Source organism: Canis lupus, chromosome 8 (genome assembly GCF_048164855.1).
Source record: "Canis lupus baileyi chromosome 8, mCanLup2.hap1, whole genome shotgun sequence".
Taxonomy (NCBI): Eukaryota; Metazoa; Chordata; class Mammalia; order Carnivora; family Canidae; genus Canis; species Canis lupus.
The window spans coordinates 65,493,619-65,520,977 of NC_132845.1; the positions used below are offsets into that span (position 1 = coordinate 65,493,619).

General features: G+C 45.4%; 1 protein-coding gene across 1 annotated transcript; it reads left to right on the top strand.

Annotated features, from left to right (window-relative positions):
- Positions 1 to 2,696: 2,696 nt before the first annotated feature.
- Positions 2,697 to 27,163, top strand: LOC140638858 (zinc finger protein 12-like). The gene is made up of 9 exons (XM_072836923.1): positions 2,697 to 2,920; positions 3,026 to 3,095; positions 3,194 to 3,304; positions 4,492 to 4,507; positions 8,073 to 8,199; positions 12,217 to 12,259; positions 20,409 to 20,535; positions 20,819 to 20,914; positions 22,463 to 27,163. The coding sequence occupies exons 6-9, from the start codon at positions 12,251 to 12,253 to the stop codon at positions 23,554 to 23,556; spliced, it is 1,326 nt and encodes a 441-aa protein (XP_072693024.1). The 5' UTR covers positions 2,697 to 2,920; positions 3,026 to 3,095; positions 3,194 to 3,304; positions 4,492 to 4,507; positions 8,073 to 8,199; positions 12,217 to 12,250; the 3' UTR covers positions 23,557 to 27,163.
- The last annotated feature ends 196 nt before the right edge of the window (positions 27,164 to 27,359 follow it).

Sequence of the window (27,359 nt, forward strand, 5' to 3'; positions counted from 1 at the left end):
TGGGACTCCAAGATCACGCCCTGAGCCAAAGGCAGACTCAACCACTGAGCCATCCAGGTGTCCCTATTTTATTATTTTTAAAAAGATTTTATTTATTTATTTATTTATTTATTTATTTATTTGAGAGAGAGAGGAGAGGCAGAGAGAGAGAGAATCTTAAGCAGACCCTGTGCTTAGCACGGAACCCGAGGTGGCTCCATCTCATGACCCCAAGATCACCACCCCAATCAAAATCAAGAAGCTTAACCAACTGAGCCACCCAGGTGCCCCTGCTCCCATTTATTTGAAAGTAGTTTCCTTGTAATCTTGATGAAGATAACTCTAAGACTTATTTCCTCTCTAATCAGAGAAGAAAAGAAAAAATGGAATTCATAAACAAACCTAAAGCTTTGTCTTTGGAGAAAAAAAAAAAACAAGTGATAAATCTCCGGTTGTGCTAATCAATACAAAAGAGATACCAATTCTGGGAAAATTCTCTAAAAATTTAAAGTAATTTAAAGTAATAGGCTTAGTAAAAAACTTAGTAAAAAACTTGAAAATGCTGAATTAAAAAACAATTTGGAAAAAATACGCATTACCAAAATCAGTTTAACAGGAAGTAAAGAACAAAAGACATGAAACCCTCAAAGAATTATCCTATAAAAGTTTCTACACTCAGAAGGTTCGTAAATGGATCTTCCTGAATGTTTTTTTAACAGGATAATTTCTACTCTTTGTAACTTTCTGTAGAACAAAAGCTATAAAGCTTTGCTGAATCTGCAAAGGACTCAAAATCCCTGATGCCCAAGCCTGAACAGGAAGTAGAAACAAAAAAGAAGCAACCTCATGTTTCAAAACAATAGGATTAGTTTTTTTTTTTTTTTAAAAGCATAAACTGAATCTAACAATATATTCCAGAAGTTCTTATAGGCTGTATCCAATATGCAAAATTAATTCATTGATATGAAACTTACTATTTGAATATATTAATAGTTTAAATTTAGATAATTTTAATATATATATATTTTAAAATCACTCAATAAAGTTCTTTGCCCGAACCTCTCTCTCACACACAATACATGTATGTCGTAAACAATATTTTAGACCAATGTCATACTTGGTTGGTCCAACTCTATAGGCAATTCCAGCAGCCTTGTTTTTTTGTTTGTTTTTTTTAAAAGATTGTATTTATTCATGAAAGACACCCAGAGAGAGGCAGAGACATAGGCAAAGGGAGAAGCAGGCTCCCTGCAGGGAGTTTGATGGGGGATTTCATCCCAGGACTCTGGGATCATGCCCTGAGCTGAAGGCAGACACTCAACCACTGAGCCACCAAGGTGGCTCTCAATTCCAGCGACCTTGTAAAATAAATACAATTTGTTGGCACTATTTTGTAACAACATAGAATATCCCAAAGCATTAAGCTTTCATAACTTTAGCAGTATAAATGCTACCAGTGTATGAAAAGCATCATTTTAAGCTTTAACATTCTTTTACCTTCACTTACTTTGTGATTTTGAATAAAAAATGTTCAACGGCCAAGTATGAGGGGAATCCCACACAAAAGAGTTGCTGGCCAGAATAAACAGAATCTATACGAAAATATTGACAATTAATTATATCTCTGAAAATAAACTAGCCAGATGAGAACAGGCAAAGGCTATTTATTCAGAGCTTGCTCCGTGGGAGGAATCAGTGACTGTTACTGACTGGCGTTTTGGCAGAAACTCAAAGGCAGGCAGGGGAATGGGAAAGTTTCACAGTGGGGACAAAAGGCAGGCTTCCAAAAATGCCTTCCCTGGAGGCTGATGATAGGAGGGACAGGAGGAAGCCTTAGGCAGGCGACCTGGAGGTGGGGCATCCCATGTGATGGGTTAAGGGTGTTAATCGGTTTTGTCTGTGGTTGGTCCTGAGTTTGAGCTGAGGACAAACGTTAGGAAGGCTGTCAGCTATGGATGGGGTCCGGGTGGTTTGGGGCTGTTATAGAGGTGACTGTTCATCTTCCTGGATTGTTGCTGGAGCTCCGGGTCTGGCTTCCCGGGCTGTTGACTGTGGATGAGGCAGGTTCTGGGCAGCTTGCAGGGGTGGTGGGTCAGAGTCCCAGCTGGACATGTGGTCTGGCCGTGGTCCACCTGTATGCTCAATATCTCACTTGTATAACTTCATGATTACTGTGAGCGGCAGACATTAATATTTAGGCTGAGAGTTCCTTGAGACCTGAGAATTATTTCAAGGGTTCCCCCAGAGTGAAAATATTGAGAAAGGCTGCCTCTGATTCCTCATCTGTGAAATGGGGATAATGATACCTATTTCGGGACTGTAATAAGGACTGAAGGATAGGAGGCTTTTGGTGTTTTGTTTTGTTTTGTATTTTACAAAATCAAGTGCCCTACATGGAACCCCTCAGGTAGCAGTAGACTTTCTGGGAGGAGGCGTGCAGACTAGCCCAGGTTGGTGTCTAAATGGGTGGCCAAGAGTGGACAGCGATAACCCATCCTTCAACAGGGTGCCGGGCTGTGCACAGCCCAGACCCGGACTGCCGCTGGCAACAATGTGGGACAGGGTGCATTCGCTCACAGCGCACAGGTCCACCGGGCACCCACAGCGCGGTGCCCACTCGCCCATACCTGCCACCCCGTGGCCGGAAACGCCTGCACCGCCAGCCGGAAGTATCTCACCGCGGAGGCTCCCGGGAATTGTAGTTCCGTCCAGTCCAGGGGCGTCTCGGCTGTGTCTGGAGGTCTCCGAGAGCGGTCTGCGCACTTCCGGACCCCCGGCTGGGCTTGCTGTGGTCGGTGCCTCGGACCCGGCCGGTTCTGAGGCCCCCGCTGCACCTAGGCCTGGCGATTCCCTCCGCCCGAGCGGTAGAGAGGGCACGTGTGGCAGAGCCACGGCTGCAGAGCTGGCGGACGCTGGGAGGGGTGCTGTGCTCGGGGGTCCGGTGGGCGGCTCCGTCTGACGTCTGCTGGGGAGGGTCGGGGTTCCTGTCTGGTTTGGGGCGGGGGCCGTGGGCAGGCTGGTCTCACTGCTTTCTGTCGTCCTGCAGCCCAGTCTTGTCGGAGCCCACAGTCCGCAACGGGCTTAGCGCGGTGGACCCAGTGACAGCCTTGGCCCGGGTGAGCTGAGGGCCACCTCTGCCCCCGAATGGTCACCCCTCTTTCCTGACAGTGGATTTGTTTCTGTCCCTTGACCTGGAGCTTCTCTGCCCATCCAGGTCCCTGAGCTCTGCTGGCGCGCCCGGGCCTCCTGTGGCCGAGGAGGGAGAGGGGCCCCCCTTTCTTTCCCACCCTCCATCACACCTTCGGACCCCTCATCGCAGCCAACGGTAGGCTCTGAGCTATGAGGGCAAGGAAGGAAGGATGTGGAATGATTGGTATTTCATGGATCTTCGGTGTCGGTCTTCATCCGACAAACATTTGTTGAGTGTCTGGGTCAGGCACTGGGGAAGCACCCTCCTTGGCTAGAGCCCTATGGAGGTGTCAGTCCCAGGACCACCAAGGTGTAGGTGCTCTGATAGTCATCCCTACTGGATGAACGGACACCCAGGCAGGAGGTCAGTTCCTTCTGGGGGAGCCGTGACTGAAGATCACACTTAAAATAAGGTCTCCCTAGGTGAAAGGGGGCAAAAGGATTAGGGGTAAGGAAGAGCCTATGTAAAGGTAATAGGCATGAAACGTGTGGGTACTGCTGGGTTTTGCACCATGGAAGAGCCTAGGTGGGGTGTGTGGTGAGGCTGGAGGTGGTTTCAGAGAGCACATCAAGCTGGGCTAGCGGTACGGACTGGATCCTATTAGCGCCCTAAGTATTTTAGGCAAGGCAGTGGCATGGTGAAATTTGTCTTTTGGTGTTAATATACCAGCAGTGAGTAGGATTGCTGGGAACTCAGTTAAGTTCATAGGAAACGTGAATAGGGGGATGTATCTCAGGTTTGTGAAGCTGTGCCAGTGTTGGCAAGGGTGAGTGAGAGAAGGTGGGGCTGTGGCGAGTGCATCCCCTTGCTGACTGTGGAGGAAGGGATGGGGTAGACCCGGTTCAGTGTAGTCTGTTCTTTCCCCACACTCAATGGAGAGATGGGGCCACAATGAGGATGCCAAGTGATACAGAGATAGAGGTGGATAGTCTTTCTTCGAGACTTTTTTATTCCAGATAGGACACACTTGAGCTGGGGTATGGTAGGGGAAGTGAAAGCTGTACTATAGTTTTAAGTCTTGATAAGGCATATCAGTTGTTTCCATTATGACTTGAACTTGGGTCGTATTGAGTTAGGGTTTCTTCTATTACAACCCGTGATCCTTCTTTGCTATGTTTGCTATGTTTGAGTAGTGATGTGGAAAAGATCTCAAAAGTAAAGCAAAGTGGAAAAAAAAGAAGAGAAGTTTCTGTAATCATTGTTTATACTGAGCAAATGTTAAATTTGTTTGCTTTTCTTAAGAACTAAAACCTTATGAATACCAGCTTTTTTTTTTTTTTTTTTTTTACCATTGGAGCTCTTAATATCACTCTTCGTTCCAGTTCCCTTCCTCTCTGGGTAACAACACTTGAGATTGCTTTATTCTTACATGTTATTTACTTACTAGATGTGGTCATAAACAATATATTGTGTGTTTTGTGTGTTCGTTACCTTTGCCTGTATTTATTTTGCTTTGTCCTTTTCTTATTTATTTTTAGTATTTTTTTCATATATTCCACAGACAATCCATTTATGGCTTATGCACATGGCAAAAATCTTGAATAGATTTTGACTGGGCCTGGTGTTTCCTTGATGGGTGTATTTTTGAGTACCAATCCATTTTATTGAATGTTTAATGTTTTTCCCCCCAGTTCTCTGTTGCTTTGTCAATTTTTGGACTTCATATTTTTCTAGGAAATTGTCCAGTTTAATTTCAGATTTATGGCATTAAATTGCCTATAGTGATCTCATAACTGAAAAAAAACTCTCTGCTATATCTGAAATTGTCTTTTTTCATGTCTAAAAATTACATCTTTGGCTTCTCTTGTTTTCTTGATCAATGGTGCTGCACTTTGTCTATTTTACCAGTTTTAAATACAAACCAGTTACTTTATGAGTTCTAATCTTTTCAGAGAATTGATTGTAGTTTTTTCTTGGCAATTTTTTATTTGGGCACAACTTTCAGACTTAAAGAAACGTCACAGTGGTAGAACAGTATAGAGGATTTCTGAACACTTTTAATCTAAATTTCTGGAATATGAACATTTTACCACATTTGTCTAGGGGGCTTAAGCAATTTCAAGGCCAACTAAATAAAAAGAGAAAAAGATATGCCCTTATGACCAGGAGCCCATGCAAGCTTCATTTAAGCATGCATGTGAGGTAGAGATCCCTCACAGCATGAGACCATCTGGAGGCTGAGGCCCAAGTGCTGCTTCCCAGGAGGGAGGAGGACAAGCATACCCCTGAGTATCTCTGGGTCAGAGGTGCTAAGGGTCTCTATAGCCACATGGTGTATTTTATCTATGGCTACCAGATGCTGGGTACAGTTGCATGGGGTAGGCAAAGCAGGCAGGTTCTAAATGACTAAAAATCTGTGTATATTTGGGTGATCTTTAACACAACTGCATGTGTTAACATTTGAGTTTGGTGCTGCCAGTCTTTTTGAGCTCCTGGTCTCAGCCTGCTAAGAGTCACTCCACAGAGGCCATTGCCATCCTTGGCTCATTCATATACAACTTGCTTTCTCCTTCTTTCCCTCTCTCCTCCATATATACATGTGTGTAAATACTTTGTGTACATTTCCCCAAAACAGGGCCATTCTGTCACACAGCCACAGGATAATGAGCAAAACTAGGAAATTAGTATTGATGCAATACGATTGTCCACGGATCTTACTTAGATTTCACCTGTTGTCTCAGGAAGACCCTTTCTAGCTTGGGAGATCTCAGATCATGCATTGCTTTTCTTCCTCCCACATCCCTTTGTCATCTTTTCTCTGGAACAGTTCCCAAATCTTTCATTGTCTTCAATAGAGTGATATTTTAGAGGAGTCCAGGCCAGTTATTTTGTGGAACGTTCCTCAATGTAGATTTGTCTAATGTCTCGCCATGATTAGATTCAGGTAATACATTTGTGGCAGGATTTTTTTTTTTTAAACCTGTTCTGGTCTTTCTTTGATTTCTTCTTTTAAAATCTCTGCTCACACTGGTTTATGTCTTTTGGGTTTGCTTTTTTTTCTGTGCTAGTCTCCTGCAATAAGTGTCATTAATTTTCCTTTTTTTCTAATGCAGATCTTAGGACTGTAATTTTTTAAGTGTGTGTAACTAGGCCCCAGTTTTGATATGTAATATTTTTGTAGTCGTTGTTGTGAATGAATCTGCATTCTTATTATTTTCCAGTTGTATTGCTTTTTGGTAGAGTGGCATCCATGCAATATTGATTTTTTTTTTTTTTTGCAATGTTGATTTTTAACATATATGTTGAGGTTTATTCTTAGCTTTTTGGAGTCAATTTTTTTTTTAAGATTTTAGTTATTTATTCATAGAGACAGAGAGAGAGGCAGAGACACAGGCAGAGGGAGAAGCAGGCATCACACAGAGAGCCCGATGTGGGACTCGATCCAGGGTCTCCAGGATCACTCCCTGGGCCGCAGGCGGCGCTAAACCACTGCGCCACTGGGACTGCCCTTTTTTTTTTTTTCTTTTAAAGTGGAGTCAATTTTTATAACCATCCCAGGTGTGCTTAAAAAGAATGTATATTCTCTGATTATCAAGTACATTCTTCTGACTGATCCCATAGGTCTAGCTTTTAAGTTGTCATTCAGATGTTGAATACTTTCTATTTATTTTTTGTATCTGGAATCTTTGTTTCTGAAAACATTCACTAGAACCTTTTCACTGTGGTAAAGGATTTGTCAGGTTCCTGTTTGCACGTGTGCTTGTTTCACGTGTGTTTGAGCTACAAAGGCATCCTGTACATGTGTTGTTGTGCACAGACCTGAGATGGAGTTGGCTTCTGCCGCCTTGCATTTGTCCCTACGATGGATTGTTCTTTCTTGCTATTTGTATGTCTCATATCTTTTTTCTTTTTTAAATGAATGCTGGGCATTGTGTGTAGGAGTAGAGACCTCTGCTCCAGTGTCGCTGTGTGTGGGGCTGGGAGGCTGGAGGTTGCATGCAACGTGAGTGGTCAGGAGTTGACAGGGCTGGCATTTACTGTTGCTCTGGTTACTGTCAGGCCCCTGCTGGCCTCACATTTCTCCGGCAGCTCTGTGCTTAGGTGGGTGGTGGGAGGGAGCAGGCTGGTTACTGTTCCCCCACTGCGACCTTCTCCTAGTGCTGATGCTCCTGCTTATTCTTCAGTGCTGCCTGGGCCCTGGGTCCCTGAGTGCGGGGGCAGGAGGTACTTGTCAGAGATGCTGCCCCTCCCCCATGGGGTAGGAGGCCTGGAGACTCTGAACCTAGAACATATACCTCTCCCTTCCCATGGGAGAGGGTTTTTTTCTCCCTTTTCTCTGCCAGGAGCCATAGGTCTTACCTATGCTCTGGGAGCAACAGGTTTTGTTGCCTTTCCCTTGGTGGCAGTATAAGGCTTTGTTCCTCAGAAGAGAAGTTTCTGGAAGGATGGGGCTTTCCTGTGTTTCTCCCAATGGCAGCCATTCCACTCCAGACCTTTGCTACCCAGGGAGTCTCTGTGGACTGTGGCCCAGCCCTAAGCCTTCCTTTAGCACCGAGCCAGCGGCAGGGCTGTGTACCAGATTACCACAAATTCAGTGATTTAAAGCAGCACCTGTTGTCACCTGGCAGCTCAGCACAGTGGGGGCACATGGCTGGCTGGGGCTCCGCTCAGATCTCCCAGGGCAAGAATCAAAGTGTAGGAAGGCAGGCCTCTTCCCAGGGACTCTGGGTAGAGAGTCTGTCCCAGGCTCACAAAGGGGTGGGGGAAGGGGGGTTCCAGGTCCAGAGGTTTGAAGCCCAAGGCCCCTGATTTCTGGCTTGCTGTCCGCTGAGGTTTCTCTCAGCTCTTCCCACGGGGTGGCATGGGGTCCTTCTGTGTTTCCACCCTCTCTGCCCCCAGTCAAAGGTAAATGTCCTGCTGATGTTTTCACATGAGTCTCACCATACTGTCTGTTTATTTGCAGGTGTTCTTAATATCTTGCAAAGGCGTAGTATCAGGCTGGGACAAGGCGGCTCAGTCCTGTCTGCACATTCCAGCCCCTTCCTACCCCCAGACAGTCTGGAAGCAGGAGCTGAGCCTCCAGCCCACGGGTAAGTTCTCAGCAGGAGAGCAGAGCTTTGCCAGACCTCAAGCCCCAAACGCCCCACTGGTAGGATGATTCTTGTAAAAGTGACCCACGGGAGCAGCAGTCTACTTTGGAAGCAAGGCTCCCTCTCTGAGGTCCCCCTTGTAGCTTAGCACTGAAGCTGGAGATCCACGCCCCCAGAAAAGCGTCCCTAAAACAGCTGGGGACCTGCTTGCTGACTGTGAATTTGGGGGATGCCATCATATCAGGGGATCATCTAGGATTTGGTTTAGGGGAAGGTTTACTAGGAGAGGGGATCCCCTGCTTTAGGGTGTGAGAAGCAGGAACGAGGGAAGGGATCCCCATGACTCCTGGAGGAGAGAGCAGCCCCCTGCCCCCTATCCCGGCCCGGATCTCTCTACATGTGGTGCATTCACTGTCCCTCTGTCCCGCCTCCTCGCTCCCCTCTCCTGCCCCACACTCCAGCACTTCCGAGACTATAGACCCTCCTCATGTAGTCAAGGCATAGAAGTTGCTTTCTTAACCTAAGAGTATTTCATTTTTCCTTCACATGTTAAAGACGAAAGAAAATGCGCGTGAGAGAGGTGTTCAGAGCCACCCAGCTCAGTAGAGGCCGAGCCAGCACTAGCGCCCAGGGCTCCCAACGCCAGGCGGGGGCTTCCTCCCGCGCGCCTCGGGTCATCGCTAAAACCCGCCCCTTCCCACCTCCACCCATTCAGACCCTCCCACGGATTTCCTCTCCTCCCGGGGAAGGACTCTGATAGGCGGTCCTGGAGAGAAAACCCAGTAAGATGATATATGTATATTTTTATGAACTATTTCAATATTGAACAGTGAGCACATGTTTATTGTCTAAAAAAAAAATCAAAAATGCCACTATGTCAAAACAAGCAGGTCCTACCATGCAAAGGTCACGTTGTTAACATTCTGTGTGTTTTGTACAGAATTTTTTCTTTATATGTTTTTACAAAAACCCATCCCACGTGCTGACATTGATGTACACTGGCAGGAAGCAGAGTAGAGTGTCCTCATGGACCCATGCTGGGGAATCTGCCTTCCTGTCCTCATTTCCCGGGGCCACCCTGACAAAGTGCCACACCCTGGGGTGGCTGGAAGCACAGAGATTACATCTGTAATCTTTCTCCACTCCAGAGGCCAGGAGGCCAGAGGTGCAGGTGTCAGTGGGGGCCAGTTCCTTCTGAGACCAGGATGGGGCACCTGCTCCAGGCTCTCCCCAGCTTCTGGGAATTTGCTGGCAGTCCTTGGTGCATCTGACTTCATCTTCCCTGACATTTGTCCTGTGTAAGGCCCTGGGCCCCAATATCCCCTTTTCACAAGGACGCCAGTCATACTGGGTTGGGTTGGGGCCCGCCCTCACAATCATCTACAGACTGTTTCTAAACAAGGCCACATTCAGAGATCCTGAGGGCTAGGATCCCTGACATTTCTTCTTGGGGGACAAAGTTCAAGCCAGAATATGTCCTTGCCGGGGTGATTGGCCAGGTAACCCCGAGCGGTTCAGTTCCTAGAAGCTATGATAAAGAACCATCTCTCTTTGCTGCCAGTGGTCTAATGAACAGTTCATGTTCCCGTCCAGGTCCAGTTTCAAGCTTTCCTCTCTCCCTGGGGGGCTGCAGGTCTTCATCCCCAGATGGAGGGCCTGCAATCTCTTCTGTCTCTGCGACTCCTTAACCCTCTCATCGGGCAGCTTCTTTCTCCATGGTGGGGGTAGGGGGGCAGGAGGAGGAGAAATGAAGAAAAGGACCACCAACATTTCCTTGCTTGGTGCTTTTTGGTAGCTCCACATTCTACCACACAGGAGGCCACCTGATGGCTTTTTGGGGGTGCAGAGCCTGTGACACAGGCAGGGGCTCTCTGGCAGACCTTGGTGCCTGACTCCTGGCTCCTTGGTACAGCTTCTCAGGGCTGGCTCTTGGTGCCCGGCAGGCAGCCTGCTCGCGGCATGTCCTTGCTGTAGAGTTCATGCCCACCTACCTTCCTGCCCTCCACCCAGGCCCCCCCACAACCTAGCTGCACCGGAAACCCTCATACCCTGATTCCAACACCTGCACTCCATACAGGCCGCTCCCATTCCTACTCCCTCTCCTCCCCTGGCCACCAGGGTGGCCCTCTGCCAGCCTCTACCTTAGGAGTTCCTTGGCTTCAAGGCTGCCTCCTACTGCTGGGCTCTTGCATGCACAGATCTGCCCCCCCCCCGGAGCGCTTGTTCCCCACTCTGTTGAACCACCACATGCCCGAGAGTTTCTGCAGCCAGGCACACATCCTCTTTTTGCAGGCTCCCTCTGGTTCTCTTGCCACCACCCCTCTTGGCATGGGACAGAAGCAAAACCTTCAGTAGACACCTCTCCTTCAACCCTTCCTTCTCTAAAGGGAGGCATCTGTTAGGTTGGGTCCAGCAGCTCCCCCCGGAGAATTTGGGGTGTTTGGGAATTTAGCTAAAACTCCAGGCACCTGGGAAAAGCCCATCCACCTACCTGTTACCCATCTGTGGAATCATGTGCTTATGGATTAGATACCTTCATTCTCCCCCTTATTGATATAGCCAGAAGCTATTTCCATGTTATATGATTATTTGTGTGATAGTTTAAATGGATTCATAGCATGGCATGCTTTAATTGTATCAACATTGATTAACTAATCTCTTATTTTTAAACACTTAGGTAGTCTCCAATTTAAAAAAAAAAAAAACACACCCTCAATTCTTTATGGAGTTTCTGTAATTCTAGAGTTTTAGTGTCTCTGCAGACTTCCTGGACCCAACTCCCGTGTGTCTCTGTCCTGAGTAGGAACATACCTAAGACCAACCTCGTGTGTGTTCAGGAGAGAGATAGGTGTGGGGTCCAGTTGATGCTTCCAGCCACAGTATATTTGCTCCTAAACCTTCGTGTTCCTGTTCCCTGGCAAAATGAGGAAAGGAGGAGGGCTCAGGAGAAGCCATCAGATCTTGTCCCATATTTGGTAAGTGGCAGAGCCAGACCGGGACCACTTCCCGGGCAGAGGTCCGCACAGGGCAGCCAGGGCGGTTCTTACTAGCAATGACCGTGGACACACCGCAGAGAAGTACTCGGAACCCAGCAGGTCTGGGATGGGCCGGAGGGCATCCCAGGCCTTGCTTGCCAGAGCTAAACTCCATTCAAATCGACTCTGCCTTAAGGAACACATTTTTATATTTTCCTGTGAGTTGTCCTAAATGTCTGCCAGGGGCCCAACCGGTGACAAGCTTTGGGTTAGAAGCTTAGCACATGATGGATATTTTTAAAAAATAACTTTTATATATGAAGTGCTTGTTTGTCAGAGAAAAAGTTAGGAAATTCACCTAAAGACAAAGAAAGCATTTGAAAGTGGTTATAACCCAACTACCCAGAGCGAACTGCTGCTAGCTTTTTGTCCTTCATTGTTTCAGAGATTGTTCTGCGTGAGTGTGTGTGTTCACGTCTGTGTGTGGGAGATCAAATGGTTTTTAGCCATGTTTTTCAGTGATCAGTATGCTATCACTCAGTTTTCTAATATTTTATTTCCATTAATTACATAACAGTTCATTTCCCTTGGAGAGGTAGTGTGTTTATTTAACTGGCCCTCCTCTGTTGGGTATTCAGTTATTTTCTGTTTGTTTTTTTTTTTTTTTCAGAGTTTTAACAAAATGTAATAAATATCTTGGTGGCTAGCTCTATGTCTAAAGTCATGACTGTTTCTTCAGAGTAAATTTCTATTAATTAAATTTCTGGGGAATGAGGGGAAGGGTTAGTAACTTGCATACTGGTGATGAAGACACAGATACATATGTGGATTAAGTAGAAAAGAAAAACCCATATTGAACCCTCACAAGGTTGGGTCCCCATCACATGCCAAGGCAAGAGCGTTGTGTGATGGTGGGTCCCTGGGGGAAGCCTGTCACTCCCACTGCCTGGAGGTGGGGGTGGCGGCAACAGATTCAGAGGCTGGGGGTGAGTTTGGCCTCTCACATTGTTTCCTCTCCCCACCCCGATCTCTGCTTCCTTAGGTATCTGCTTTTCCCAGCCCATAAGGGAAGGACCATGTGCCAGGTGAGTGTGGCATTTTTAAAGATTTATTTATTAGAGAGAGAGAGAGGGAGAGAGAGAGAGAGAGCATGAACAGGAGGAAGGGCAGAAGGAGAGAGAAGGGAAGCAGACCCCCCTCCTGAGTGGGGAGTCCAGCTTGGTGCTCGATCCCAGGACCCTGAGATCATGACCTGAGGCAAAATGAAGGGTCTGGCACTTAACCGACTGAGCACGCCCCCAGGCGTCCCATGGCATTTATTTTATCCTGCACTCTGCCTTACCAAGGGTTTTGGGGAGCTTATAAGAACACATCCAATAAAAACAATGCAAACAGGACCTAGGATCACTGAAGATGGGAAGTGGGTAGATGGAGGGATGCCCACGAAGCTGCTGGTGTAATGAGTTGCCCTGTAAACTTGTGTCTGACACTTTATATAAAGACAGATTCTGTCCAATATATGACTTGTGTTGTCCACTTTGGACAAGCATGTCAACTTGTCAGAGGAAATAATGGTTCTTTGGTATTTAGGGGCTTAGTGATGGGCCCTGGCACATGAGTTAGCAGGCGGGGTCCTGAGTAAGGACAACACCGAGGCAGATGTGCTGGCAGGTCTCCTGTGACTTTTTCCCCATATAAACGGTGGGTCTTAATGTCAGTGCACAAAGCTGTGGTTGTGGTTGCCCAAGGAATCAAAAATACTCAGTTCTCTGCTAACAGCCTTGTGATATCAGATTGGCCTGTTGTGCACAGGAAGGAATAAGTAGCACATCCTGCAAATTATTTTTCATCGTAGTGTTCTGACACAGATGGAGAGCAAACAACTCAGTTTCAGTCTTTGGCAGGAGCATGGGGGGAAGATGATCGGAGCGCTCCTGGCCTCTTCTCCTGGGGTCCGAGCTTCTTCACGACTTTGACCTCAGACATCTGCCCTTGCCCTCCTTTCTCATGGGGTCATTGTGATCTTCAATGATGTTTGCTCCCAGCCCGTCTGCATCCTCAAATTAGTCCTTAAGGGGCCCCTCTCTTTGCCCTAGGCCCATGAGTGCATGAACGGCAAGTGTGTTGGCCAGCATCCGTCACATTACAGGAGGCCAGGAACCCAGCTAGAACTGCTTTAGGGCAAACCCCAAATCTAGGCAGTACCTGGACTGGGAGGAGCAGGTGTGCAGCTGGGACTCAGACAGTCACAGCTAGGAACTCAGGTGTCACCTGGAATCTTTCCGGTCCCTTCCCTCTGTTTCTGTGACTTCCTTCTCATACCAGTGTCATCGGTGTGGCTCACACCCCAAAGTTACCAGTTCTGCCAGAGAAATGGACCAAGTTCCTTCTTGTAGAGCCAGTTTGCACGGTCTTTGGGAGAGATTCAGATTGGCCCAGCTTAGTCCATGTCTAAGGCGGAGAGGCTGGGGCTGTGGTGGGGTGCCGCCAGGAGCAGCACCTGCTCAGGGTGCCAGAGGGAGATTGCTAGCCCCGGAGGAAGCCGAGGCCTTTCGGGCAAACATTGTAGTTGTCCACTTGAGGAAGAAAGACCTTCATGGGGTCTCAAGTTCTGGCTTGGGGAACCTGTTTTTTAATGAGAGTATATGTTCCTAAAGAGCGGAGACCGTCTGGATGTTTGACACCAGAAACATCTGGGCATAGGACCGGTATGAGAGGGTTGGAAATGAAGCGGCAGCTCCACGGCCTTCTCAGAAGACAGAGCCGGCTGCATCTTGAGGCTGTCAGACCTGTGCTAGGGCTGGAGGTTTCATCTGTGCCTTTTGGGGAAGCTGTTGTTTTATAAGAAACTAGGTCTCACTGCGGCCTGCCCCTCAGGGCAATTGGCAAACAAATACTGATAATAAAAGTTATAAAGCTCTACCTGTTGAGCGCTTACACGCTGGTCTCTGTGTTTTCCATGTTATTTCACAAATGAACTTGTGAGATAGGTGTTATTAACCCCTTCTCCCATTTTACAGATGGACAAATAGAGGTTGGAGATACTAAGTGAGTTGCCGGGGATCTCACGTCTTTTGGGCGATGAAGTTAGGATGTGTGGAATGTGGACAGACAGATAGGCAGATCTAGAGCGGAGACCTCGGTGATTGAACTGTACCGTAGCTTTATCTGCCCGACACATAACCGCAGCCGAGGAACCCAGCAGTACTTGTGTCCAGACCTGCACTGTCCAGTATGGTAGCCAGCGGCCACAGGTGGATACCAAGCACCCGAAGAGTGGCCAGTAGGGCTGGGGACCTGAATTTTTCATTTACACTTAAATTTTGTTTTATTTATTTTTTTATTGGAGTTCAATTTGCCAACATTTAGCATAACACCCAGTGGTCATCCTGCCAAGTGCCCCCCTCAGTACTAATCACCCAGTCACCCCTTATTATTATTTTTTAAGGATTTATTTGTTTATCTGAGGGAAAGGGAAAGGGAGAAAGAAACCCAAGCTGACTCCATGCTGGATGTGGAGTGCCGAACCGACGTGGGACTTGATCCCACAACCCCAAGATCAGACATGAGCTGAAACCACGAGTTGGACGCTTAACCAACGGTGCCACACAGGCACCCCTCCACTTAAATTTTGAAACAGAACCAAAGTAAACTACTTTCCCATCAAACACAATTTTATTGTTTTTATAGGACTACATTTCATGAAAGTGAAGTTGGAAATGTGTCTGAATTGAGATGTACTGTAATGTGAAAAACACCCACCAGATTTTGAATATATGGTATTAAAAAAGAATGAAAAGTATATCAGTAATTTAAAAATAATTGTATATTGAAATAATATTCTAGATATGTTAGACTAAGATCTTACTAAATATTCATTTCCTTTTTTACTTAAAGATGACTAGAAAATTCTATTTCTTAAACCACCTTATTGAGGTATGATTGACATGCAAAACTGTATGCACAGCTTGATGAGTTCTTTTTTTTTTTTTTAAGATTTTATTTTTTTATTCAAGAGAGAGAGGGAGAGCAAGAGAGCACCAGTGAGGGGAGAGGCAGAAGGAAAGGGAGAAGCAGGCTCTCTTCTGATGCAGGACTTGATCCCATGACCCTGGGATCATGACCTGAGCCAAAGGCAGATGCTTAATGGACTGAACCACCCAGGCTCCCCAGTTTGATGAGTTCAGAGATAAGTGTACACCCATGAAACCATCATCACAGACTTAAATCCATCACCTGCAAAAGTTTCTTCCAGCACCCTTTTAAAATGTATGTATTTTTTTTCTTTTTGTGGTAGGAGCATTTAACGTAAGATATGCCATCTCAGCAAATTTTTGAGCATGCGATGCAGGATGGTTAACTCTAGACACTATGCTGTACAGTAGATCTTCAGACCTTACTCATCTTCCATAATAAACATTGTATCCCTAATCAGCACCTCCCCACTTCCCTGCCCCTCACAACACCCAGTACCCACCATGCTATGCCCTGGTTCTAGGAATTTAGCCATTTTAGAATCTTTATAAAAATGGAATCATGCAGTATCTGCCCTCCTGTGTCCGACTTATTTCATTCAGCATAATGTCCTCCACATTCATCCGTGTTGTCCAAAATGAAGGGATTTCCTTCTTTCTTGTGGTTGATATTTCTCATGGCTAATAGCATGTGTACACATCATCCGTCCATCCACTGATGGACACTTAGGCAGTTTCCATCTCTAAGCTACTGTGAATAAGGCTACAAGGAGCATGAGAATGCAGATCTATCTTTGAGACCCACTTCAGTAAGATTCAGTAAGATCACATCAACTTCGAGCAGAGATACATTTACTTCTTCCTTCCTGATTTGGATGCCTTTTATTTATTTTTCTTGACAGATTGCTCTGGCCAGACTTCCAGTATTGTGTTGAATAGGAGAGGCAAGAACGGGCATCCTTGCCTTCTTCAGGTCTTAGAGGGAAAGCTTTCTACCACTAAGTATGATGTTAACTGTGGGCTTTTCTTTTTTTTTTTTTTTTTAAGATTTTATTTATTTATTCATGAGAGACAAAAGGAGAGAGAGGCAGAGACATGTAGAGGTAGAGGCAGGCTTCATGTAGGGAGCCCAATGTGGGACTCTATCCTGGGACTCCAGGATCATACCCTGAGTGAAAGGCAGATGCTCAACCGCTGAGCCACCCAGGTGTCCCAACTGTGGGCTTTTCATAAATGGCCTTTATCATGTTAAGTTCTTTCTATTCTTAGTTTGCTGAGAGCTTTGAATTGTGAAAAGGTGTTGACGTTTGTGAAATGATGCTTTTTATGCAGCTGTTGAGCTGATTTTTTATTTTATCATTTATTCTATTAATGTAGTGTCTCACATGGATTTTCATGTATCGAACCATGCTTGCATCCTAGGGATAAATCCTATTTGGTCATGGTGTCTTTTACCATGCTGTTGAATTTGATGTGCTAATATTTTGTTAAGGATTTTTGAGTCTATGTTTATCAGGGATATTGGCCTATAGTTTTCTTTTTGTGTGATGTCTTAGTTTTGGTATCAGAACAATGCTGGCCTCATAAAATAAATCTGTTTTTTTTTTTTTTTTAAGAAGGATTGATATTATTGTTTAAAATTTTGGTAGAATTCACCTATAAAGTTCCTGGGCTTTTCTTTTTTAGGAATTTTTAGTTACTTGTTCATTCTCTTATCTGTTACTGGTATGCTCAGACTTTCTGTATCTTCTTCATTCAGTATTGGTAGCTTGTAGTTTTTTTAGAATTGTATTCATTTCTTCTAGGTTGTCCAATTAGTTGGCACAGAATTGTCTATCTTAATGTTCCTTTTTATTTCTGTGGCATCAACTATAATGTCTCCCCTTTCATTTCTGATTTTATTTATTCCAGTCTTCTCTTTTTCTTAGGCTAGCTAGGGGTTTGTCAGTTTTGTTTATCATTTCAAAAAAACAAGTTTTAGTTTTGTTTATTTTTTCTATTATTTTTCTGTTCTCCATTTCATTTATTTCTGCTCTAATCTTTATTAATTTCTTCTGCCAATTTGGGGTGTAGTTTGTTCTTTTTCCAGAGGTGCAAAGTTAGATTGTTTATTTGCGATCTTTTTTCTTTTTTAAGATTTTATTTATTTATCCATGAGAGACACACAGAGAGAGGCAGAAACATAGGTGGAAGGAGAAGCAGATTCCTCACAGGGAGCATGATGGCGGGACTTGATTCCTAGACCTCGAGATCACACCCTGAGCCAAAGGCAAACACTCAACCACTGAGCCACTCAGGCATCCCTCTTTTTTCTTTTCTTCCTTTTTTTTTTTTTAAGATTTTATTCATTTATTCATGAGAGATACACAGAGAGAGAGGGAGAGAAAGAGAGGCAGAGACACAGGCAGAGAGAGAAGCAGGTTCCATATAGGGAGCCTGATACGGGACTTGATCCTGGGACTCCAGGACCACGCCCTAGGCCAAAGGCAGGAGCTAAACTGCTAAGCCACCCAGGGATCTTTTTTAATGTAGCTATTCATTTCTATAAACTTCCCTTAGTATTGCTTTTGCTGCATCCCATAAGTTTGGTCTGTTTTCATCTGTCTTAAGATATTTTATAATTTCCTTTTTAATTTCTTCTGTGACTCACTAGTATTTAAGGATGTGTTAATTGATATTGAAAAATATTGAAAAATTTTCCCCTTTTCTATTATTGATTTCTAGTTTCATTTCATTGTCATTGGAAAAGATACTTGGACTGATTTCAGTCTTAATTTTGTTAAGAATTGTTTTGTGACGGCCTGTGATTCATCCTGGAGAACATTCTGTGTGCTGCTCTTGACAAGAATGAGTATTCTGCTGCTATTGGGTAGAATGTTCCATAATTATCTTTTAGGGCTATTTAGTCTATAGTATTGTTCCTTTCTACTGTTTTCTTGTTGATTTTTTGTCTACCTTACCTGTCCTTTATTGAGAGTGGGCTATCTAAGTCTCTTACTAATATTGTAGTACTTTGTTTCTCCCTTGTGATTAGTCAGTGTTTGCTTTATATATTTAGGCCCTTTGATGTTGGGTGCATATGTATTTAAAATTGTTATACCTTCCTGTTGAGTGGACCCTTATATAAGGACTTTCTGTGTCTATTGTTTTTCTTTCTTTGTCTATTGTGACAGCGTTTGACCTAAAGGCTATTTTTGTCTGATAAAAGTATACCTAGACCAGCTCTCTTTTGATTACCATTGCATGACTTGGAATATCTTTCTTCACCTTTTCACTTTTACCCAATATGTGTCCTGAAGTCTAAAGTGAGTCTCTTGTAGAAAGCATATACTTCAGTTTCTTTTTTTTGTTGTTGTTGTTTTTTTTTTTAACCCATTCAGCCCACTCTATGTTTTAATTTAGGGAGTTGAGTTTATTTATATTAAAGTAATTACTGGTAGGTAAAGACTTACTATTGCCACTTTGTTCATTGTTTTCTGTTCTGTAGTTTCCTTGTTCTTCTCTCTTCCTCTCTTGTCTTTATTGTGGTTTGGATCTCTTATAGTGATAATGTTTTGATTCTTTTTTATATTTGTGTATCTATTATAGATTTTTTGTGGTTACCATGAGGCTTGCATTGAATATTTTATAGTTCGAGCAGTCTGTTTTAGCCTGAAAACAACTTCAATTGCATATGCCAACTCTATACTTTACTTCTTACACATTCATACTTTGTTATTTATGTCAGATTTTACTTGCTTTTATAGTGTTTCGATGAATAAATCTATGGTTATTGTTATTCTTATACTTCTGCCATTTAAATTCCATACTTATGTTAATGATTTACATGCTGTTATAGCATTACTACATTCAGTACAAATTAATTTGTTGTTTCGGTCCTTAATCCATCCAGAGAGAGAAGATGAAGGAGAAGGGGAAGGAGAGCCAAGCTCTGTTCTGTGTTTGTGGAATCCTTTCTCTGTTTTCCTCTTGTTGCTACCTTAATTTTGATCATATCTCATGTCATTGATTATAATTGTAGTTATTCACTCCCTCCCAGTCATTCCCTACCTTTTTGAAAAAAATTATTTTGTTTTATCTCTTCTTGGCCTTTTTTTTTTAAGAGATCTTTATTTATTCATGAGAGACACAGGGAGAGTGAGAGAGAGAGAGAGAGAGGCAGAGACACAGGCAGAGGGAGAAGCAGGCTCCATGCAGGGAGCCCGAAATGGGACTCGATCCCTGGTCTCCGGGATCACACCCCCCGCTGCAGGCGGCACTAAACCGCTGAGCCACTGGGGCTGCCCTTTCCCCTTTTTTTTTTTAAGATTTTATTTATTTATTCATGAGAGACACACACACACACACAGAGAGAGAGAGAGAGAGAGAGAGAGGCAGAGATGCAGGCAGAGGGAGGAGCAGGCTCCATGGAGGGAGCCCAACATGGGACTCGATCCCAGGTCCCCAGGATCACGCCCTGGACTGAAGGCGGCGCTAAACCACTGAGCCACTGGGGCTGCCCTCCCTACCTTTTTCTACATCAGATCATCTTTTGTAGCTCCCCTCCTTAAATACCATACTTAAATCCCCATTGCCTTATAGGAGAAAAACTGTTTGTCTTGTGATCTGTTTGCGCACATGCACTCTCATACACACACACATTATATTCTACATTGTCATTCCCAAGTATTTGCAATTCCTACCAGAATTTTCTGTGACTCCTTACCTTTGCTCATGCCATGCCTCTTGGTAGGAAATATCCTTCAGACATCAGGACACACTATTGACTTTTTATGATTCTGCTCAAAGGCACCCTCCAATGAAGCTTAACTTGATATCAGGACATAGAATTTGACTACTGTCTTTGTGTCTGTTCTGTCCTTAATATACTTCCAGAAGCTTCTGGTGTAATCATACCATATGGAAGTCTTCTGTTTACCTTGCTCCACCAGCCTCCGAATGCCTTCAGAATAGGAGAAATGTCACTTTCAGCTTTCAACCCCAACCACCAGGCCGAATGCCATTACCATACCAAATCTTCAATAGATGCTTACACACTGAATGAAAGAGTGAATGAATAAATAGAGATTCAGAAGTGAGATCTTTTCTAATGATCTTTTTTTCTTTTCTCTTCCACAAAATGTAATACAGAGTTAGGGGCGTGCTAAGCTTCCACTTAACATGGGGAAACCTGACATCAAAGGTGCTAAGATCCATCACCTCTACACCTTTGGTACTCTGTGTTGAGCATTCCAGATTAATCAAGACTGTGTTGTTTCAGGGGTCGTTGTCGTTCAGAGATGTGGCTGTGGGCTTCACCCGAAAGGAATGGCAACAGCTCGACCCTACACAGAGGATGCTGTACCGGGACGTAATGCTGGAGAACTACAGCCACCTGGTCTCCGTGGGTGAGAAAAGCTTCCTGTGTCTCCCGATTCTGTCTGAGTTCCTTTCTCTTCTCAGTTATGCAAAACCCCTTATGTACTAAGCATATTTGGCCTTGGGTTTCAGTGGTCAACAAGTCTGGCTCTCATCTCACCTGCATTATTTGTGAATTTACCTTCCAAGTGAAATGCCTGTTCTTCAGCCAAGATGTAAATGTTTATTGTGCCACCTGAACCTTCTACTTCCTTAGATGGCCCTAGTGGCTCAGCACAAATCCTCATAAGCAGGGATATTTCTCATTAACAGGATGTCAAGTCACCAAACCAGCTGTGATCTCCAGGTTGGAGCAAGGGCAAGAACCATGGATGGAAGAGGAGGAAATCCTCAGATGGAGCTTTCCAGGTGAGAGAGCAGCAGCTTACAGGGTGGGCAGTGACATCCGGTTGGTCATAGAGCAGAACTTCGGATATGTTTTTGTTTCAGGCAACTCTTCTTAAAAGCCTTGGGTGTTTGCCAGCAGCTGCAGACCATTGGCCCAAGACCTTGAGATGCCCTACATAACTCATGCTACCTATACATATCACACATCCATACATGATTGTTGTTCTTTCCCTGGGTTTAAGAGAAAGACCTATCCTGTTTTTATTTATTCTTTTATTCAACCCCACCATTCCCATCTGAGACCTGCCTTGCTCAGTTTTTCTCTAGAAGCTTCAGTTACACTTTCCCCCATGGTTATGAAACAGACTTCCTCATGTTTTCATGGACTTGTAGATGGCCCCTATTTTAAAATAACTTCTTTGTGCCACTCATTTTATTTTAGTGATCTTTTCTTATACTGTGAAATGCTTTAAAAACTTAATTTCTCCCTTTTATGTGACTTTAAATTCGTCTTCTTTCAAAACTATGGAATATGGCCCCATTTTGCTTAATAGGTCATAAATGAAACTCCTTTATCCCCATCCCAGTATAATCCCATGAGGAGAAGAGCTTTTATCTTATTTGTCCTTATTCTGTGAGACACACATGGTAGACATTGATTAACAGCCCCTTCCTTCCACAAGGGTTTTTTATCAAGCATTTGTTCAGGGAAGTTGTTACTAATCAGGGGTGCACACCAGAATCACCTGTGGAGCTTTAAAAATACCCTGCGGCCAGGTCCCCACTGGGAGCGTCCTGGTGGGGAAGATTAGTAGGCATTGATTTTGTCCCTTAGGAATTCAGCAGTATGACTAAAGGAACTTCAGCATTTTTAAACCAAGGAGCTTCATGGTGGCTTTGGGTGTGGGTGTCAGAGGTGAAACAGCAGGTACAGTTTGTGGTTTAAAATGTAAATGAAAATCAAAGCAAATGAGTATCTCAGCACAGGATACAGAATCCAACATTTAATAACCTCAGTAGGTGCCACGGTGACATGAACACCAACATGCCCACTGGCTTCTCTTGTACTCCCTTTTACTTGTGTCTTCACCTTCTTCCCAAATGACTGTGTCAAACTTATTAATAGCAGAGCTGCTTATGTTTATTGTCTGTTTTATCCCTATTTCCAGTATCCCAGTTTTTCCTTTCAAAAGCCAAGGGATGGGGTGCTTAAGTGGCTCAGTCGGTTGGGCATTCGACTATTGATTCAGCTTGGGTTGTGATCTCAGGGTTGGGATCGAGCCCCATACTGAGCTCTGTGCTTGGCACAGAGTCTGCTTGGGATTCTCTCTCCCTCTGCCTCTGTCCCTCCCACTCGTGCTCACTTGCTCTCACTTTCTCTCTAAAATAAATAAGTATATCTTCTAAAAAAAAAAAAAAGCCAAGGGACTAGGATGTGTTTGTTGTACGTTCATGATGGTGATGATTGAATCTCGGCAGTTAGGTCTGAAACTTTTTATGAAATAATTTAGTTCTGTGACATGGTCCTAGAAAGATTAACAAGTTTGTGGCATTATTTTTTTTCCCTAGAAGAAATTTTGCAAGCTGACCACCAAGTAGGTAGACCCCAGGGACACCAAAACAAACTTCTGAGGCACATTGCAATCCTTGACAAGCAAGAACTAGCCAAGAAAGGGTATCACGGATGTAGCACAATTGAAAAAACAGTCTTTCAGGACACAAACCAGGCTCCCTCAAAGCAGCCAGCCCATACCTGTGACTCATGTGGAATGAGTTTGCCATGTAATGTAGCCGTTAGCCCTAATGCCTACCTCGCCAGAAGGAGATTTGAGTGTGATGGACAGGGGAACTTATTTCTGTACTCTAAGCTCGAAACACCCCCTTCTGGAGTCCAGCCACGTGAGTGTGACAGGTGCCGGAATGCCCTCAGCCGTGACCAGGCCCTTCGTGCCCACCAGGGTGCTGGCAGTGCCGAGAAAGCCCACAGGTGTCCCCAGTGTGGGAAAGGCTTCTCCTGTGAACCGGAACTCATTGTGCACCGGAGGGTTCATGGGGGTGAGCAGCCCTCTGCACCTGGTGCACAGGGCCTCAGCTGCAAGAAGGAGGTTTGCCTCCCCAAACGCCGGGGAAATCATACCAAAGAGAAACCCGGGGGGGACAGCGGTGGTGGGAAGACACTGCCCCAGAAGATAAGCATATCGGTGCCGGTCGCAGTGCTTGCCGGAGGGAAGCCCTACAAGTGCTCCGAGTGTGAGAAGATCTTCTCCCATAAGTCCCGTCTCATTGAGCACCACCGGTCCCACACCGGGGAGAAGCCCTACGGCTGCAAAGAGTGCGGGAAGTCTTTCTCGCGAAAGTCGTGCCTCATCATCCACTACCGCATCCACACCGGCGAGAAGCCCTATGGCTGTGGCGAGTGTGGGAAAGCCTTCTTCCAGAAGTCTCACCTCATCCTGCATCAGAGGACTCACACAGGGGAGAAGCCCTACAAGTGCAGCGAGTGTGGGAAAGCCTTCTCGCAGAACTCCTGCCTTATCATCCACAAGAGAACTCATATGGGCAAGAAGCCGTACGAGTGCTCAGAGTGTGGGAAGACCTTCTCCCAGAAGGCGAACCTCATTCGCCACCACAGAATCCACACCAGGGAGAAACTGTATGGGTGAAGGGAGAGTGCGGGCTTTGTCCCGAGTCCCAGCCCACCTGGGAATATGAACCCCTGGATGTTCTGAGTGTGGAAAACCTTTCATCAGGGAGTCCAGTGCCACTGTGTGCAGAGATTCATACCGAGGTGAAATTCTTCCAGTCTGTGGAGAATTAAGAAGAGCCCATCTCTTACAACTAACAGTAGAAGGGTAATGATGCTCTAGAGTGTTATATTTTTATAAGATATGCCTCATTATAAAATCTATCTGAATTACCTGTGGCTAATGAGCTTTGAAGTCCGTGAATAAAGTAAATCATTAAGACAACAGATCTAATAAACATCAGAACAGTCCCAGGGCACAAAGAGGGCTTACGTCCCTGAGCATGCTGCATAGAAAGAATCTGCTTTATTTTTAAACTGCATCGCTAATTAAACATAAGTGTGAGCCTGTGGGCACACACACCAGAATATACAGAATGACAGCTGTCAGACTCCCCTAAATCACACCCTTTTGTCTTCATAATGTACATTATACCTAGAAAAGTAGGAGTTTATTCTTAAGCCAGGAGTCCAGACACCATACCAACATCTCATTTATTTTTGTTTGTTTGTTTGCTGGCAAGCATTACAGGGCCCCCTACCCCCGGATCTGGAAACCAGCAGGTTCATGACATCTCATCACCTCTCCATCGTCTAGTTCACAATTAGGTTTCATATTAAATGTGTAAGGTTAGAACTCCCTTTTCTGGCAATATATCAGACCACCCAAGGTGAAAGCCATTTTATCAGAAATGACAAATAATAGAGAACATTCTTTTAAATGCATAGTTCAAATTGACCACCAATAAAAAATAAATTTATTAAAAATAAATAAATAAATAAATAAATAAATAAATAAATAAATAAATGCATAGTTCAGCTGGCAAGAATGGCGTTACCAGGTGTCAGAGAGCTGAACTGAACTGAGAGCCAAAGATTAAGTTTAGGGGCTGAAGCTGGAGCTGCCCTGTGGTTGTAACTTGGTTGACCCCAAAGCTTGGGTGTTCAAGACCAAAGGAGGACATGAAGCAAGGCCTTGGGGCATGTGAGGCAGACCGTGGGTACTGAAGTAACTTACAAATTCAGAGATTTCCGAAGTCGCTCCGTACAGGAAAAGGGTGGACTAGCAGCAAAATCTCACTTGGGTGGGAAGCTTGTCTTTCTCTCCATGGGCTCTGATGGGGGAAGATTTGCCCTGATGACTCATCAGCCCTGACCACCCCATGTGAGTCAGAGTTTGGAATTCACCCTATTCCTGTCCCAGTTTTAAAACTGACCAGTGAATAGAGAAATTGGCCCTGTCTTTGGAACAAATGACAGAAGCAAACAAAATACCTTTTAGAGGGAGACACCCTCAACCCATGTCCACCAGGATTCTGATGGACAAACCCAACATGAGTTCATAATCCAAAACTACAAAGCATGAGGAACCGGGCTGCCGCGGGAGTCAGCGAACACATGAACAAAATAACATCCAGGATTTTAGGGTCATAGAAACACATGAACCTCTATAACAATAGCTCCCTTCACAAATGATTAAAAACAAAAAGTTGAAACCACGTGAAAGCAAGGCACAAAGACAGATAATGGGTTTCTTTGGAAAGGGGACCCCACAGAGTGTAGAAATGAGTACTGGCATTGCGATGTGAACATCACAATACTCAGCTGCAGAGAGAAGGAACAGAAAAGTAGAGCGAAGCAAAGTCATAGGATTCAGTCTACAGAGAGGCACTTAAAGTGAGAAGAGCAAGCAGGAGTTCCCAAAAGACAAAATAGAGGAAGAAAAGTATTCAGAGAAAACACGGCTCAAGTCTGACAAGACACATGCACTCGTAGATTCAGGCGGCACAGTATGTGCCCAGGAGGATGAGCCGTAAATCTGCGTGGTAGACACACACCTGTCGAGAGCTGCTGAGCTACTTGATAGTATCACTGCTCTGCACCTGCGTGGTCTGGCTGAGCAGTCTGTGGGGACCTGACTCATGGTGGCCCCCAGATGGCAGCCGCAGAGCCACAAGCGAATGTCAGGTCCCCATGTGGCTTTTCCCCCCATGCTCGTGAGTGCCGTCTCCCCTGCTTATCAGCACCTGTCCGCCTTATGTGCTCCTTAGCCAAGACCCCTGTGGAGCTTACCTAAACCCTGCTTTTCTGGTTTGAATTGACCAGTGTGGTCCTAGCCCGGGGACTCTAATAAAGACATGTGCCGCGGGTCCAGTCTCTCTCTGCTTTCTGCCTTGACGTCCTTGTGTGGCCCCTTGAGGCCTGTTGTGTACTCCCCCCACCCCAGGACCCCGTGAATAATAAACTTCTCTGTCTCAGTTTCTGTTGTGGCCTGTTGTTGAACCCGCTGACCACCAGCACCTGTGCTCCTGTTAACACACACTAGTTTAACAAAGTCCTCACAACAGGCCGCAGGAATGGATGGTAGCGTCATGCTGGCAGCTGACTGGGGCGAATGCCTTTTAGCAGCAACTGGCTGGCTCCCTGGCTCCCCAGGTGGGTAGTTCCATCTGTGGGCCCCACACGGCTACTGCCCATGCAGAGTGCTGCTCCTTCCCATCCCAAAGGGCGAGCTAGGAAAGAAGCAACCAAAGTCCTGGACTTCAGAGTATCGCCATAGGGGCTGGTTGAAGATGCTGTGGGTTTATCTTCCACCTGTTAACGCCCCGCAGAGGGTGAGTCCCCTCAGCAGGTGTGGGACTTGGAGTGTGCTTCCCCACCTGAGCACCTACCCGGCCAAGGCTCTTAGGTCCTGACCAGGACAGGAGTGGCAACTCCGCCCAAGTGTGGGCTACGAAAGAGGGCCCTGTGTGCCCTTGAGGACAGAGACTCCCCTTCCCTGACAGCTGTGCTCACAGGTGGCACCGGGCCTCCTAGTCTTGCCTCATGCCATAGGGGCCTCTCGCTCAGGGAAGACACAGCTCTCCCTGCAAAGGTAAATGCAGCCAGGGCCTGCGGTTCCTCTGTTGCTCTTCACCTTACTGCTGTCACACCTTGTCCTTCGACCCTGTGGGATATTGTGGACCTCACCGTAGCACGTGGTGGCACAGGATCTAGTGGCGTGATGCAAACAGTCCAAGTACCATCTACAAGGCCTGAGCGAGTTAGCAAGCTCCTTGTGGAAGGAAAAGCCCACAGAAGTGGCCCTGGACTGGTCAGCCTGCAGAGCACCAGTGCATCAGGGCTGAGGGCCCGGGGGTTCAGCCCATGACCTGTCACCATCACGCTGGTGCAAGTCCACTCCCGTCCTGGGGAGGCCGATTGGGACACCGTGGAGAGGGAAGTGGCCATGGGGGACATCCACTGCAGATCTTTCCAGTAATAATCTGAAGGTCAGATCAGTGGGGAATAGAGAATCTGAAACTGAGAAAAAATCTCATATTTGAAAGCTGCTAAGAGGGTAAATCTTAAAAGTTCTCATCAGAAGGGGAAGAAATGTGGTAAAAGTGAGATGATATTAACTGCACTTTGGTGATCATTTTACAATATATGCATCTATCAAATCATTGTGTTGTACACCTGAAACTAATGTCACATTACATGTCTATTATATCTCAATAAATGAAAAAAGAACCCCAAACTTGAAACTACGTGTCTCCAGACTCGTGAAATATTCTAAAAGATTTTATTACAGCTGGAGGGATTAGGAGAGTTGGCTGGATGCTGAGTTGTTCATACCGCCCCAGAGATGTGGCCAGAGGCCCACTGTGTGCAACCGTTCACCAGGCCCTGGGGACCTAGGGCCACTACCCACAGATGCAGGGCGGCCTGTCCCCTCCTTAG

Excerpts from the sequence above, each read along its gene's own strand:
- LOC140638858 (XM_072836923.1), top strand. Across the intron at positions 20,536-20,818 it reads CAGCCACCTGGTCTCCGTGG|GATGTCAAGTCACCAAACCA; the intron begins GTGAGAAAAGCT and ends TCTCATTAACAG. Across the intron at positions 20,915-22,462 it reads CCTCAGATGGAGCTTTCCAG|AAGAAATTTTGCAAGCTGAC; the intron begins GTGAGAGAGCAG and ends TTTTTTCCCTAG.